Genomic DNA, 17,320 nt, shown 5'->3' with positions numbered 1-17,320 from the left:
CTTCCTTATCAATTCATCTGTTGATGGACACTTGTGTTGCTTCCATAATTTGGCTATTGTAAATAATGCTGCAATAAATGTAAGGCTGGGTATCTCCTGCTGAATTAGTGTTCTTATATTTTCTGGGTAAATACCTAGTAGTGCAATTGTTGGATCATAAGTTAGTTCTATTTTTAACTTTTTGAGGAACCTCCATACTGTTTGCCAGAGTGACTGCACCAGTTTGCATCCCCACCAACCATGTAAGAGGGTTCTCCTTACTCCAGATCCTTGCCAACACCTGTTGTCCCCTATGTTCATTTTAGCCATTCTGACCAGCGTGAGGTGATATCTCATTATAGTTTTGATTTGTATTTACCTGATGACAAGTGGTATTGAACATTTTTCATGTGTCTGTTGTCATCTAGATGTCTTCTTTGGAAAAATATCTATTCATGTCTTCTGCCCATTTTTAAAAACTGAATTATTTGTTTTTTAGGTGTTGAGTTGTATAAGTTCTTTATAGATTTTGGATACTAACCCTTTATCAGATATGTCATTTGCAAATATCTTCTCCCATCCTGTAGGTTGCCTTTTAGTTTTGTTGATTGTTTCCTTCACTGTGCAGAAGATTTTTATTTTGATGAAGTCTCAATAGTTTATTTTTGCTTTTGTTTCCCTTCCCTCAACAGACCTATCTAATAAGAAGTTGCTATGGCCAATGCCAAAGAGGTTACTGCCTGTGTTCTCCTCAAGGATTTTGATGGATTCCTGTCTCACATTGAGGTCTTTCATCCATTTTGAGTCTATTTTTGTGTATGGTGTAAGGAAATGGTCCAGTTTCATTCCTCTGCATGTGGCTATCCAGTTTTCCCAACACCATTTGTTGAAGAGACTGTCTTTTTTCCATTGGACATTCTTTCCTGCTTTGTTGAAGATTAGTTGACTATAGCATTGTGGGTTCACTTCTGGGTTTTCTATTCTGTTCCATTGATTTGTCTGCAACATGGCCTTTTAAATGTTTTTAAGATAAGGTGAAGGAATCAAAGAGAAAAATGGAAAATATGTAGGAGAAGGAGGTAACTGATAAAGCAAGGCCTTGGGATAGATGAGAGCAGATGGATTTAAATTGAGCACAAATGGAGGAATTGATCCTGAACTGAAGGGTCAAATCATACCCTGAAACGAGAGAGAAGGGGTAAGGATGAGGTGTAGGTATAGATTTTAAAAGAAAAGAAGTTTCTTTTATGACTAGGATAGGGGCAGAGTAGGATAGAAATTGTAAAGAGGTCCTTACAGGAATTTCCTCAGTAAGATACAACACCATATTCTTTGAAGGAGGCCAGGAGATGGCCAGATCTGAGTAGATATTAGCAAAGGTGTGGAATAGCTCTTCAGCATTTCAGAGAATTTTTTTTCTAAGAATTTTACTTATTTATTTGACACAGAGAGAGAGAAAGAAAGAGAGAGAGAGAGAGCACAAGTAAGGGGAGCGGCAGACAGAGGAAGAGGGAGAAACAGACTCCACACTGAGCAAGGAACGTGATGCAGGACCCGATCCCAGGATTCTGGGATCATGACCTGAGCTGAAGGCAGCCACCTAACTGACTGAGCCACCCAGGCGCCCCAGAGAATAGGTTTTTTAAAAAGCAGGAAGTGGGACTGATGAGTCATGTTCTATAGTTCAGCTGATATTAGAGCTTATGAATTTTCATTGATTCCACGTTTTCAAAGATAGGCAGTTTTAATCCAGAAGCTTTAGTATAGAGGATGGTTGTATAATTAATGGGCTCATGGCTGGGGTTTCTTAGGGCTCATACACAAGTGAGGTACAGAGTTGAGAGCTCTGAGACTAAAAGTAGTTCTGAGAGCAGCTCCTAGTACTGAAAGCCAAGCTGTGAGTAAGGGTAGTTCAAGCTCCGATCCCGGTACCCAGCCCAAATATGCTGGAGGACAGGAGACTCATCACCTAGGGAAAGTGGAGGGATCAAGAGATGAGAGACCTGGATGAAGCCAAGAAGCAGGTGTTATGGAACAAGTATATAAGAAACCTAGAAGGCTAGGCAGCTCCACTCAGAAGTAGGATCTTAAAGATGGGGAAGTTTCTGGTGATGGAGAGATCTAAAGGGTGGCCATCGAAGAGGTTGTGTGTATGAAGTAGAGATGAAAATCATAGGATTTGAGAAAGTCAAAGAAATGTGAGCCTAATGGGTAGAGTGAGTTTTCCACTTGTGTCTTACAGTTATTTAAGAATAATGGCAGGAACTGGGACAGAGCAGAAAGCTCTCACGCAGGTGGCAATTTTCTCAATGAAAATGGACAAGTAACATGGATATGTCTGCAATAGGTAGCAGGAACAGGATTCATAAAGGGTGGGTATTCACACATAATGATTCTATCTAGGAGAGATTTTGCAAGTTGGAGAAGAGTAAGATGCTGAAATGGAAAGTTAAGGTATAGGTTTAGGGAGAAAGAGTAATCCTCTTGACCAAAAAATATGGTGGTTATCCTATTGGTCAGTAGCTATAGGAGAGATATTGGAGCAACTATCCTAGAACCAGTAGAGAAAAACTGATCTCGGGTGAGAGCCATGTTTAATATAAAGCAAAACATAGAGGGAAGTTTTCATGAAGACTTAAAAAAATCGAGCAGGGTTTGTTTACAACAGAACAGGGGGTGAGAGCAGATGCCAGTAAGCTACAGGAAACAGGGAGCATGGAATAGTAAGCAATTTGCTACCTTTTTCAAAATTTTTCTAAGCTCTGATTATCAGACCTATGTTGTTACCAAGCAACAGATACATTTTCCTCTATCACTTTGACATTGTCCCATCTTCCCTTCTGGCAACCAAAAAATAAAGGGCTAAGACAGTGTAACCCAGCTGGGGAAGGACTTGGCCTGCTGAGGAGAGAGTGGCTTTACAGTAAAGGAGCAGCAGGGCCATCAACACGTGCCAGCAGGAGCAAGGAGAGTACTTTTGGGGACTGTGTTCTGAGGCTGCTGAACAAGAGGCAAATGGAAAATGAATTTGGATAAGGGAGGGTTTATTAATTTGGGAGCACTCATCAGGAAGAGAAGAATGAATGCCCTGGGAAGGATCCTGGAAAACATGACTATTGTACTTCCATGATGGCTCTTAGAAGCTTGAAGAAAGTGGTGACCCACACTGAGAGAAGTAGAAGGAGAATTGTCATGCCAGAGGGTGGAAGCAGGGGAGCAAAATGCTCAGGCAAGTGGGCATGCTAGAGTGGCTATCCCCTGTAAAGCTGGAAATTGCACCAGATGACAAAGTTCTGATTCAGATGCTCCATTTGTCAAAGTGACTAGGAATTTTCTGGTGAGAGGGGTACCCCATCACTGAGAAGCTCAATGGTGGCTCTCCTCTGTGGGTCATGGCTGATGATAAAAGATGCTATCACCAAACTAGGTTCAAAGATAGCAACAAGGATAATAGAATCCTGAAACAATAGAGGCCAGGTGGCAGCACTTAACCATCAGAAGGGTACAACTGTGGCAGAATTGGAGTGGCACTCAGCGGTCTTGACCTAGAGAGAGCTGTAAAGATGATTAATACAATATGGCACCCCTGGGGGAAAAGACAGAAGCTAGCCAACAAGAGCGTGCTCAATGAAAAAAAAAATCAAGGATGGATGAACACAAGCCTGAGAGCAGCAGCCTCAATAAAAAGTTTCAGTCTCTTCCCCAGGTTCCTGACTTGAGCCAGTTCATCAATCCAGAGCCCAGTGGCTGAGGAGAGGCAGGAATGCAAGGAGGGAGGACCCCGAAACACCGTAGTGAGAATGTATGGTAATGACTTCTCCCACCCCCACCTCACCCCCAATTCTTCCCCAAAGAGACCTATGGCCATCCCCTTGGAAAACCATACACTGAAAAGAGAATGCCTAAACATTTTGAAGATTGCTGGACACAATCATTATTGACACCTAGGAACTCTGAGTATTATTATGGTCCCCAATTAGAGTAGAGGTCTAAAGGAGCCAAATAATGAATGAATGGAGTTTTTGCCCAGATCTGGCATACAGTGGGTCCATTAAGCACATGGGCCTATGTGGTGATCATTTCCCCAGTCCTAAATGCATCATTGGAACAGACATACTTGATAGGTAGTATAACACCCACATCAGTTCCTTGGCCTATGGGATAAGAGTTGTCAAAGTGGGAAAGGGGAGCCTCTGAAATTACACAGTCAATATATTAAATAAAAAACAGTATAGGAGAATGGTAGATATTAATGCCACTTTTGGTTCTCATCGTATCTCCATTTAATTCACCATACACGTCCCTCCAAAGACCCAACAGTTCCTGGAGAATAAACAATAGACTACTGCAATTCAACCAAGTAATAACCCCAATTAGAGCGACTGTACCACATGTGGTATCTTTACAAGAGCAGAGCCAGATGACCTCAGGTAACTGGCTTGAGGTGATCAATATGATGATTGTGTTCTTTCCCAACCTTATTAGAAAGTGTTTGCTTTCAATTAGAATGAATAATAGAAAAATATTTATAGTGTACCCCTAGGGTTACGTTGTCTCTTCCACCCTCTGTCATAATATAGTTTTAAGAGACTTGAAATGTTTGGACATCTCACAGAACACAACACTGGTCTGCTACATTGATGGCATTATCCTAATCAGGTTAGATTAACAAAGATTGGAGGCCTTGGTGAAGCATGTATACTCCAGAAGAATAAGAAGAAAATCCCTACAAATTGTTGGGGATCCAGCAAATCAGTGAAATTTAAGAATTATGGGGTCCAGAGCATATTTTTTGTGTCCTGTTTAAGAAAAATTTGCCTATTTCCCAGTCATGTTTTCTTATAGAATATTTATTATTTTACTTTCATATTTAGGTTTATGATCCATCTGGAATTTATGTTTTGTATGTGTGTGAGGTAGGTGGGCAGCCTTTATTTCTTCTGTTAATCCATATCCCCAGGATCATACATTGAACCCTTCCCTCCAAAAAAACAACTTTCCTACGTTCTGTAGGAAAAAAAAAAATCAAATTACCTTACATGTGTGGATCTTTTTTAGTTTCTCTTGACCATTTGCCTATTTTCTATCCTTGTGCCAAAAGACCTGATTTAATAACCTTAGCCTTATAATAGATCTTAATATCTGGTAGTTTAAGTACTCCAGCTTTGGTTTTTGAAATTACCTTGGCTATTCTCAGCCCTTGAATTTTCATATATATTTTAGAATCTGCTTATCAATTTCCATTCAAAAAATCTTCTGGGACATTATTGAAATTGCATTGAATTTATAGATCAGTTTTGGGAGAAATGACATCTTAACAATCTACAAATATGGTATAACTGCATTTATTTAGGATTTATTTTAATTTCTGCCAATGTTTTGTAGTCAGTAAGGCTTTGTATCACATCTTTTGATAGATTTATTTCTAGGTTTATTTCTTTTTGAGGACTTCGGATGATTCCATTTGCTAATTTCGTTTTTAGGACTTTTGCATCTATGTTTATAACAGAGATTGTTAAAACTGCCTCTTAACACTTTTTTCTTCTCGTTACAAATGCTTTAGAAAACCAGAAATTATATGATCACAAGCATTCTCTAGGGTGTTTACTTTGTGATGTACAGGATGTAGAATGAGTGGTGAAGGATTAGGGGTCTCCTGGAGTATTAAGAGAAGAGCTTGGACCAGTTTGGTACAAGTAGAAATGAAAAGGAAGGATAGACTCCCCAGTGTTTAGCTCCAGATTAGATGGAGGGGTAACATTATGAAATAGAGAAGTTGGGAGAAGTTGATTTCGGCTTGGAGAAGAGCAAAAATAATAAGCTGACTTGGGGTAAAATCTTTATCTTCATCATAACTGTCACCATCATTAGGGTGCATACAAAGGAATAACAGCAATTTTTTAGAAATCACAAATGCATGAAATTACATAACTGGCTAGCATGTTAATGTCTTTAATTAGAAAATTTCCTTACATTGCTTTGTAGCTAATTTTACAAATTATTTCCATTCACAATCAGAAAACGTAATTCATCGTATATTCGTTGAACACCTTGCAAGGGATCCGTACTTCATACATAATACAACTCATTTCTATACAGACTGCGCTTTTCCTTTCCTTAACCACCAGGTGGCGACCAGGAGCCCACGTCTCCCTCCTGCTCCTCCCTCCTCTTCCCAGGCGGCCCAACTCCCGGGAGCGCGCACGTTCCGGAGCCCACGCCGATTGCGGGAGCTGCGGCCGCGCACGTCGGTCAGCTGCGGCTACGCCTTCGCGAGTCGGCCGAGACTCAGAGGACCCAGGCCCATGTGGAAGCTGCTCCCCGCCGCGGGCCCGGCCCGAGGTAAGGGCGGAGGGGCGATGCCCCGGGACTGTTTTCCCGGGAGCAGCTGCCTTGGGCAGAGGGTCTGAGGAGGGATGTTTTCGGTCGGTGCCTGTTCCTCTCTCCGCCTTCCGGCGCCGCCTTAGTCCCCGCCCCGGGAGGCTGCGGAAACGGGATACGCGAACCGTAGGACTGCGTGTGGGGACCGCGTTGTCTTCCCGGGCGCGGGGCGGATCGTTGGCGGCGGCGTCCCTCACGCGATCTACCGCCAGGTTCTCGGTGGTTGGGACCAGCGCCTCCGGCAAGACCAACGCTGACGCGGCTTACAGGCCCCGCCGAGTTGAGTCTTGGCGGGCCACCTGTTGTGGCCTCTAGTGTTCTGAGCTTTTGGCCAAACACCTAGAATAAGTTATCACAGGCTAGACGCACTGTGGCAACAGATGATTTTGTTTGGAGCACATTGTTTGATTTTGTGAAAAAACACAGAGATGAGTTGGGTCAATGGCAGCCACAGGGAAGGCATAATTTCGGTTTTGTTTTAGAGCCTTTTTTTTTCCATCAGAACTGAGAAAGTGGGGTTTTTGGTTTTTTGTTGTTTTCTGTTCTGCACTTGCATCAATGGCAGATGGTTATCTCCTGTTAATTGATTTCCTAGTCGAAGTCCTTATTAGTGGATAAGCAGATGTAGCCTATGATTAGGTCTTGCCCCCAGGGAGTGTATTCTGATCGGCCAAAGATCTACCTCGAAGCTAAATTTACGAACAGTGTATGAAGAGGACCAAACAAATGGTTAGGAAAATAAAGAGTAAAAAGACTCTTAAGATCCAGGCATCCCTGTGGACTTGGAGCAGTGCGGAGGTAGAACATAAGCTGTTGATGGGAAGCAGGATTCAGTTCCTTTCCAGGAACAGTTGTGGTCTGTGGCTGGCTCTCAGTTCCTGTAGAGAGAGGCAGATAACAGTGGGAAAATGCTTTTATCATCAGCGGCCAGCATTCTTAACTTCTAGGAGATTGTGACCTCTTTTCAGAATCTAACGGACACTATGGGCCCATTCCTCTAGAAGAAAATGTAAGTAAACCAAGGTACAATTTTTTTCCTTGAAACACCCCACTCTAGGCTGAGTTTCTGAATAACAAAATATCCAAACATGACTTGCCTTTCTGCTTGTCTAGTTTATATGCCCTAATTACCCTACCACTCCAGTGATGGACTCATGGGCTCCCATACTAAGCTCCACTAATCTCCAACAAATATGCTGTTACACAACAATTTGTGATTTTCAACATTTTTTTTAGAAACTAAACACTTACTTACTTGAGATGCTACCTTTAACATAAAAACAAAACAAAATATACACTTAAATCAGGTCTGAACTTTGCTTGCATTGACCTATGTTGTTTACTCCTAATTCAGTACCATATAATTTAATTACTATGGCTTTATGGCATAGTTTACCATCTTGTAGGGGAAGTTCCTGTAAATTTCAGATTTTTCTTTACAGTTCTTTTACATTCTATTTTCCCAGTGGATTTTTGAATCTGTTTATTGGGTTCCAAACATAGTATTGTGATTTGTTTGGTAATGTATGAAATGTATAAGTTAATTGGGGCAAGCATTGACACTTGTTTTTTTTAAATTTATTTATTTGCAAGAAGGCAAGAGTGCGCGAGTGAGCACGCAAATGGGTGAGCCAGTGGACACGTGCATGGGAGGCAGAGGGAGAGATATGAACCCGAAGCCGACTCTCCAGTGAGCACTGAGCCCAACATGGGGCTCAGTCTCATGACCTGGAGATCATGACCTGAGCCGAAACCAAAAGTCAGACGCTTAACAGACTGCGCCAATCACCTCTGACACTTCAGTATTGTTTTCACTTTAGAAAATGCTAGAGCTTTCCATCTGTTTAATCTTTTGCGGGGCGCCTGGGTGACTCAGTCGTTAAGCGTCTGCCTTCGGCTCAGGTCATGATCCCAGGGTCCTGGGATTGAGCCCCGCATCAGGCTCCCCGCTCTGCGGGAAGCCTGTTCTCCCTCTCCCCCTGCTTGTGTTCCCTTTCTTGTGTCTCTGTCAAAAAATAAAAAAAATCTTTAAAATAAAAAAATAAAATAATCTTTTGCATCTTTCAGTGAGGTTTTACTAGAAATCACAAGTTTGATTTATATGAAGTTGATTATTAACATTTAAAAGCAAAATAAAAATATTTTACTTATGTATTTGCTGTACCTATGTATACATAATCGTGTGTGTCTACGTTTTTTTTTTTCTTTTTTTTAATAGAACCATTCAGACTTTTGACTGGTGTCGAATACATTGTTGGACGGAAAAACTGTGGCATTCTAATTGAAGGTGATCAGTCAATCAGTCGAAATCATGCTGTGTTAACTGCTAACTTTTCTGTAACCAACCTGGTATGTTACTAATTTTATTTCACTAGCTTAAAGTAAGGGGGTGGAAATTACAAGATTACTTTGGTGTGTATGTAAGAGAGTTTGTAGGATTTTTAATTCCATAAGGGTGTTAGTTTTTTTAATGTTAAAATTAAATACTTAATTGTGGTAGTGGTAACAGCGGTGTTTGTTTTGGTATTTGAAGTTTCTGTTCCAGTGTTTGTTGTAGTGATTTAGAAACTCGAAGTAGAACACATTTATACTTACTTAATGAACATTAAGTGCTTACAGTGTCTATCATTGTGCCAAACCTGGTAATAGAGCAGTGAACATACTGTCACCCTCCTGCTCATAAGAGATTGTATAGCCACGTGAACACAGGCATTTTCCATATAATGTAGGTTTTCACAGTGGGAATTGGTTTATTAGGAAAAACAGCTGTTGCTTATGTCTCACAGTTCTTTGGCTTTGAGTTTGTTTTGGTTGGTTAGTTTTAATCACAACTGGGTAGTAAAAAAATATAAATGGCTGTGTTCATGATAATACTGGTGATAATAAGAAAAGCCATTATTTTGAGCAAAGACTACATATCAACAAATGCTGGATCCTTCAGTAATATTTAACTTTTGTGCCTGTATTCTTTTAGGTATAAAAGAAGATTATTGAAATTCCTAAAGGAAAAATAAAATTGTTCCTTTAAGTCAGACACTCTAACCTTTTCTCATTGGACTTTTTTTTTTACTGTGTTATTTGGTAATGTAAAAAAAAAAACTTAGGGACAAAGCTGTCATGGATAAAACAGACTACACAAAAGCAAAGAAATTCTCGAATGTGTGAAATTGAGGGGTCAGAAAAATCTGCACTGACTTACAAAAATAAAGAAAATGCATGTTCTAAGAGGAGTGATCCTGGAATTCAGACATTTGCTATTAATTTCTAGTTGAGTGATCATTCTGTGCCCACAACCGTAACAGTAACTATTGCCTTCTATGTTGGGAGTTAGCCATCTATCCAGTTACCTATTCAAAAAGTTACCAGCTTTTTGTTTTGAAACCTTTTCCCCCGGGAATTGTATTTATTGATTGGTAAAAGACTTTAACTGTATTGATTTTTGTTCGTTTGTTTCAGAGTCAAACAGATGAGACTCCTATATTGACAATAAAAGATAATTCTAAGTATGGTACCTTTGTTAATGAGGAAAAAATGCAGAATGGCCTTTCCCAAGCTTTGAAGACAGGGGATAGAGTTACTTTTGGAGTGTTTGAAAGTAAATTCAGGTAAGAATTTTTTTAATTGATATTAAAAATGGATGGTTTTGTTTTGCACTGATCAAATTTTAAAGGATATGATATTTGTGGATAATGAATTTAAAAACATTTAATTTAGTTCCTGCTTAGCACATTAGTGCCCTTTGCATCGCATGTGGTTAGTGCATTTTGTCAATCACAGATAGTGCCAAGAGTGAATAAGAGTTCAAGTGGTCTCTCAGGACTTTGATGGGAGCTACATTTGTTTGATTACTTTTGATTTCACATAAGTGAAAGTATAATATTAACTTTGATCATTGTTTTTTCTTAAGTGCAACTCAAGACTTAGGAAGTGATAATTTCATAAATTAGAAAGTTTAATAATACATAAAAATTAAAATAATAGCATGTGATGTGAGCTTAAAGTACTGTAAGTTGCCATCTTTGGAGCTATGATAATATAACTTTATGTAACTTATTCTCATTTACAGAGTAGAATATGAGCCTTTGGTTGCATGCTCTTCTTGTTTAGATGTTTCTGGGAAAACTTCTTTAAATCAAGCTATATTGCAACTTGGAGGACTTACTGTGAACAATTGGACGGAAGAATGTACTCATCTTGTCATGATAACAGTCAAAGTTACCATTAAAGTAGGTTGAATGCCATGTTATTATGTTAAAATAAGTTCTGTGTATTTAAGCTACTCACCAACTATACACACAACATTTTTAAAGCCATTAACTTTAAAACTATCAGAACTGTTGTGACTTTATATATGTCAACCCATGCCTTCGTGTGCCGTTTAGGCTCGAATGATGTTTCAGGTAACCTGTTTATCATTTGAGACAAGCAAAAGCATATAAAATTATATTTGATTTTGATTTAACATTTTCAAAATGATATATGTTATATTTTCACCAATAAGTTTATTACAGTGTGTAGTTGGTATCTTCAGTCTAAAGGCAAACTGGCTGAAGTCCACTGCCAGTCTCCAAAGTTAGCATCTCTAGTCCCTTCTCTCAGGTTGTCTTCCTCATCTCATTGTCTCATCCTCTCTTACTCAGTTTCTGTTTCGTATAATGCTCTTAAAAGACTTTCTAAATTATTTTTTTTTTTTAAGATTTTATTTATTTATTTGACAGAGACACAGTGAGAGAGGGAACACAAGCAGGGGGAGTGGGAGAGGGAGAAGCAGGCTTCCCACTGAGCAGGGAGCCTGATGCGGGCCTCGATCCCAGGACCCTGAGATCATGACCTGAGCTGAAGGCAGACGCTTAACGACTGAGCCACCCAGGCGCCCCGACTTTTTAAGTTCATATAGTTTAATATTACCTTAATGTATCTTCACCATCTAGAGATATGTAGATATGTACCATTAGAAGATGCCAACTCTTCATTAAAACAGTGATATATTTTGGTATGTTTTCAGATTTTGCATCTTCATCAGATTTGGTTATATCCAAAGCTAATTGAAGAATGACACTGGGAAGTGATTTGTCTCTTTTTAAACAGGTTGATTATAGATATGTGAGATTGTTTTAGGTTAACATCTATAGTAAAAAGAAACATTTAGATTCCTTCATTAGATGGTACAAAAATCCTTTAATATCTAATATAATTAGAATATGTATATTACAGCTAAACAGATGTCACAGAGAAAGGCTTGCTGCTCAGGTTGAACCTCAGGTTAAACTTGTATGTTGGTGGGGTTATCGCTGATGAAGGATCGTTCTAGCTTTGCAAGTTTATGAAGTTTATAAATTCAGAGTAATTGGCCTCCTGAGTACTAATTTATGCTAATAAATTAAAATGTCCATTTATTAGTTTATAGTAGGTATGGAACTTTATAGTGACCACATATTTATGTGTGCACTCCAACACAATCCCCTTAAAGATACTAAGGTACCTGAGAAATGAGATTTAGGTCATTAGGTGCTCCCTTGGTGGATATGAAATAAGAGCAAGGGCAGTTAGATGGTCTTGAGAGAGATTTTACTGAGTCTGTGACAGACTTGGAACTAGCGTCCATTCACCGGAGTATACACTGTTCCAGTGACTGAGATAATGGCACTGGATATTAGAGTGTCACTGTATATATACCAGCAATGACTTGCAGAGCAATCCTTTTTCAGTACTTTTGATCAGTCATGTGCCAAAAAAGAAAACCTAGCTATTTTTAGAGTAAATTTTCCAAAAGTACAGGTTACCTTATATTTTTAAAATTGTTAAATGTTAGAACCAAAAGGAAACTTAAGGAACATTTTGGTTCAATTTTTATTTCCTGAAGAGGAAACTGAGGCATGGAGCACTGAAATCCTTTGCCCAGGATCACATGTATTGGAGTTTGCTTCCTGCCAGAGGCCAATTATTTCACTCACATTCGAGGTTGTTGTATTCAGATTCCAGTTTTGAGAGGCACCATACATTGCTTGCTCATATTTAAGTAATACCCCATGTTATTAGAAGCATACTTAGAAATTCTTCAGTGGGATTATTTCCTAAGACTATGCTGAATCTTTATTTTCATCTCCAGTGTTGGTATTTTCTAATCTTTTTCAGATTTTGTGGTACATTTTATTTGATGTTTATAGCTTAGGTCAGTTGCTAGTTGAAGTTTCTCCACCCTTACCCCCGATCTCTGTGTACTTATTTTGAGCTTTTACCCCACTCCAAACAGTTATTCCTTTATTTCCTTTCTTGAAAATACTTTATTCCATAGTTACAATCTGTTCAAAAGGTATTTAGGCAGAAAAGATCTTATTATAGCTCATGTTTATCTCTTGATACTGTCTTCTCTAGGGTAGTTGTTACATTTACTTAATTCTGCGATCACTTTTTAACATTTTAAGAACTTTTAAATTGGAATACACTTTAAAATTGACTTATTTTATGTTACATTGTTCTGCCCTCCCCAAAGCAGTTTTTAAATTAATATTATAATGGGTGGCTTCTTAAAATTAAGTGATTATATAGAGATTTGTATACTAAAACTAAACAGTGACCAAATACTGATTTCAGTTTTATAGATTGTGACTCCTTTATAAATGTAGAGGAATGAAAGAAAAAACATAATAAACAGAACAGCCCCTTTGTAGTCTCTAACTTAAAACCTTTCTTTAAAGAAAAGCTAGCACATGAGTATTTGTATTCACATATGTTTTCTTCTTTCCAGACGATATGCGCGCTCATTTGTGGACGTCCGATTGTAAAGCCAGAATATTTTACTGAATTTCTTAAAGCAGTTAAGTCCAATAAACAGCCTCCACAAATTGAAAGGTATATCTGTATTTTTTTTTAACCTATACCAGTTTATTAAAGGATATGATAAAGGATACTAACCAACAGCCAGATGAAGAAATACACAAGGCAAGGTATGGAGAAAGGGCAAGGAGCTTCATGCTCTCTCCAGGTACACTACTCTCCCTGCACTGCACCTCCATGTGTTCACCAACCTGGAAGCTCCTGTATCATGTATTTTAAACATAATATGACATACAGAAGGCAGTAGGACTGATTTTATTTAGGTTGATTCCCTCTTTAATGACTGTTTCAGGATGTAGTGTTCAGTTTAACAGTTTTTTTGTTAGTATGTAAAAGGAGTTTGTTGGTGTTCTTTATCTCAGTAAAACAAATGTTACATATGTGTCAATATTTCTTTTAAAGATTTTATTTATTTATTAGAGAAAGAGCACGAGGAGGGCTGGGCAGGAGAAGGAGAAGCAGACTCCTCACTGATCAGGGAGTCTGAGGTGGGGCTCGATCCCAGGACCACGAGATCATGACCTGCCCTGAAGGCAGATGTTTAACCGACTGATCCACCCAGGTGCCCCCATATGTGCCAATATTTAAACAAAAAATTGAAGGACAGCAAATGGCATGGAGGTACAATCAAAAGGCCACAACATGTTCCAGTGCTGGACATCATGGAAACAGTACCCCTGGAATTGTGTTGTGCAGCAACCCTGTTCTGGAGTCACATAGTCCTGGGCCAGAATATTAACAGCACTGTGGCCTTGGGAATGGAGCTTAGTTCTTTTGATCATCAGTTACCTCCCTTGAAAAATGAGACTAATACCTGTCCTATATTTAAGTATTTAGTAGTATTAGTATTAGTTATTTTAACTAATAGAGTATACAAAGTCTTGAGCATTTTGCCTGGCACTATAATAGGTGCTTGCTAAAAGAAATGCTGCCAATTGCAATAATACTGTGTAAGATTCACAGTAGCTTTATGATGATGGTGATGATGATTTTAGATGCTCTGTTAAATTTGTGAACCACCAGACTAAGGGAATTATCTACTGTATAGTATTTGTGATGCTTTGAAGTGTAATACAAGCTGTGGTTGAGGAGGAAGATGTTTGGATTTTTATTTTCAGTGCATGGTTAAATTGCTGGTGACTATAAAATGGTGGGTGTTTTCGGTCAACTTAGCACAAGAACATGCTTGCTTAAAATGTCAATAGATTATAGTCTATATGGCATAATAGGCAAACTATAAGCTTATCTTTATAAGACAACTTTGAATATTTGAGTCTTTAGAAATCTAAAATGTTATGCAAGTTAAGAATTTTATTAGTAGTTGTAAAATATCATTAGCTGTCATAAACAATTTTGCCTAATGCTGGGCTTTTTTGTTTTTTTTTGAGGTGGGGAGACTATGCCTAATAATATGTGTGTTTTTAAAAGTAACTGAAAGTCAGATTTTTCTTCTTGTTTGTTTTCCATTTGGGGGGTTTCTTGTATTTTATATTCGGCTTAACAATATAATTTTTTTGGACTCTAGAAAGAGGTCCTCAGATTTTAAAATAGGTGATTGTAAACCTTTTTTGAATCCTAGACTCCTGTGAGAACGTGAAAACACTGTTTTCACAATTTCCTCCAGAAACTTCACTTTCATACTACCAACGTGCCTAGTATTTCAAAGGAATCACATCTTCCTCTAAAGCCTTTTCATGATCCTCCATATGGAAGCCAATAAACACCATAAAGATGTTTGCTACAGATAATAAACAATTGTTAATCCTATATTACTTGGGAGTGGAATAATCTGATAGGTTTTTACTACTGATGATATGTTTTTTATGGTCTTGAAGGTCTTAGGATTAGTCATTGATTTCTACTTACTGTTCAGACTCCACAGTATGTTTAACCTGGGTCTATTTTTGACTTTAGGTTCAGCATAATTTTTTCTGGCTTCAATGTATGACTGTATTAACTTAGATGACTGTAATAAAACATCTCTGCTCTAAGATTGTTTAATAACTTCACTGTATTTAAAATAAAAGGGATATTTTTAACCTAACAAAAAGTATAGTTCTATTTAGTGCAGTTGTGTCTTCATCTTTGCACTGTTACCAAGAGACAGGGTAAGACAGAGTTTAAGCTTCATGTACCTGACATAATTTGTGAGATCTCATTTGCCTAAACTGTCATCAAAATACCAATGTAGATGAAGTCATTTGTAGAAGACTCCATTTAAAATATTTATTTTGATAATCAGTACTTTATTAAAGGAAGTTCATCCCTTAAAAAGTAGGAGTTACCTTTTGCTTGAATTTTTAGTTTCATATCATGGGAGTGCTCTCTCAATTACTGTATTTCAAATAACAAGCATTGTTTTTGGGAAAATACTTTTAGGAGAAAGTTAACCTTTGCATTCATATACAGCTTGTCGAATGTGCCAAGAATGCAAGGCACTGACTGCCCTATATACCCAGGCCATTTCTCATGGTTTGCATTGAAAAGCCTTAAGGGAAGAGGTAGTGTCCCTTTCAGGACGAAGAACGGCCTGCTTATAGCTTGCTATGAAACTCATGGATTCTCAAGTTCATTGTTGCTCTCTCCTGTAACACAACCTACTGTATGTGCCTTTTTTTTTTTTTTTAAGATTTTATTTATTTATTTGACAGAAACACAGAGAGGGAACAGAAGCAGAGGGAGTAGGAGAGGGAGAAGCAGGCTCCCCGCTGAGCAGGGAGCCCGATGCAGGGCTCAATCCCAGGACCCTGGGATCATGACCTGAGCCGAAGGCAGACGCTTAACAACTGAGCCACCCAGGCGCCCCTGTATGTGCTTATATATCATCCTGACCGAACTTGGTCAGGGAGGAGATCTACCACAGATATGCAGAGGCTTGCTGCTCACTTTGTCTCTGATCCAGGAGTCTTGTGTCTTCTGCCCACATCCAAGAAACAGGAACAGGCTAACTTATTGGCTTGTAATCAGATATCAGACCCAAGAGACACATTAGTCTGAAGCAATCTTAGTTAATGGAGTTGACTGTATATAATCAATCAAAATTCAAGGCAAAGAAATTTAACATATGGCAGAAATTTGTTCCTGACTGTATAACCTTATATTTACAGGTTGTGAATGTCAATGTAACTTGGGCCTTTTAGAGATCACCAAAAGGAAGTAGTATAAGTTCTTGTACAAATAATGAACACATGCCTATAGGACTGACTAATGAAATAAACAGCTGTCCAGATGTTGGGCAATTGAATGTTGTGGCTTGAAATACAGTTTCCATGACAAGAATTATACATGAATTGAGAAAAATTGTGCATTTGAAAAATCTTGGGACAGAAATTAAGATGCTGTGCTTTGAATTAGATGAAATTTATTGATGATGAGACAAAGAATTTAAAAGTCATAAAATGTACAGGAAAAATTAGTATTTCTAGATTAATATTTTATAGAATTTGTGAATTATATGTACTAGTTACTATATAATATAACATTATTTGTAGCTCTCAAAGTTTCTATATAAGTGTGCCAAAAAAAGTAATTTTTTCATTATAGAAATTGGAGATTATATTTGGAGTAGCCTATTATTTAGGCAATGTGCCTCTAATCTTGGTCTCTGCTAAGTTACTCTTTTCCATATTTTTACTAGCTATCAAATCACTGGAGCCTCAGAAATGCTTTAAAACTTCTAGGACATATTGCTTCAGAAATACTGATTTTTAGTGATGTTTTCCTCACATTTATTAGTTTCTTGTTCTCATCTTTATACTATTAAAGAGAAAACTTGTTTAGGTATATAAAGTTCAAAGCACAGTGTATTATTTATCACTGTCCTATTAATAATTTTATCATACATATGTATATGTATACATGTGTACCTGACTCCAGCATTTGGTTAGATTCTTCACAATACAATGATGTATTTTTTTGCAAAATCAGTCTTAGTGGCTCAAATTTACCACTGTTGTTTTTTTTTTTTTAAGATTTTATTTATTTATTAGAAAGAGACAGCAAGAGAGGGAACAGAAGCAGAGGGAGTGGGAGAGGGAGACGCAGGCTTCCTGCTGAGCAGGGAGCCTGATGCGGCACTCGATCCCAGGACCCTGGGATCATGACCTGAGCTGAAGGCAGATGC

At 38.3% G+C, this 17,320-nt stretch overlaps 1 protein-coding gene across 6 annotated transcripts in view; it reads left to right on the top strand.

The window, feature by feature from the left end:
* Positions 1-6,099: 6,099 nt before the first annotated feature.
* NBN (nibrin) overlaps positions 6,100-17,320 on the top strand; it is a 44,114-nt gene continuing 32,893 nt past the window's right edge. Inside the window, exons 1-6 of one of the 6 annotated variants that reach the window (XM_027607607.2) lie at positions 6,100-6,321; positions 7,329-7,369; positions 8,579-8,709; positions 9,817-9,965; positions 10,427-10,586; positions 13,109-13,212. In XM_027607607.2, coding sequence (XP_027463408.1) covers positions 9,892-9,965; positions 10,427-10,586; positions 13,109-13,212 — 338 coding nt within the window. In that variant the 5' untranslated portion in view covers positions 6,100-6,321; positions 7,329-7,369; positions 8,579-8,709; positions 9,817-9,891. Of the gene's footprint in view, positions 6,322-6,342; positions 7,370-7,786; positions 8,051-8,578; positions 8,710-9,816; positions 9,966-10,426; positions 10,587-13,108; positions 13,213-17,320 lie in introns of those variants that run through there. The other 5 variants (XM_027607608.2, XM_027607609.2, XM_027607603.2 and 2 more) reach the window with 5 other exon arrangements.

Source organism: Zalophus californianus, chromosome 4 (genome assembly GCF_009762305.2).
Source record: "Zalophus californianus isolate mZalCal1 chromosome 4, mZalCal1.pri.v2, whole genome shotgun sequence".
Lineage (NCBI taxonomy): Eukaryota > Metazoa > Chordata > Mammalia > Carnivora > Otariidae > Zalophus > Zalophus californianus.
Note: the sequence above shows the minus strand (reverse complement) of the source record. Positions and strands in the feature narration are given on the sequence as shown.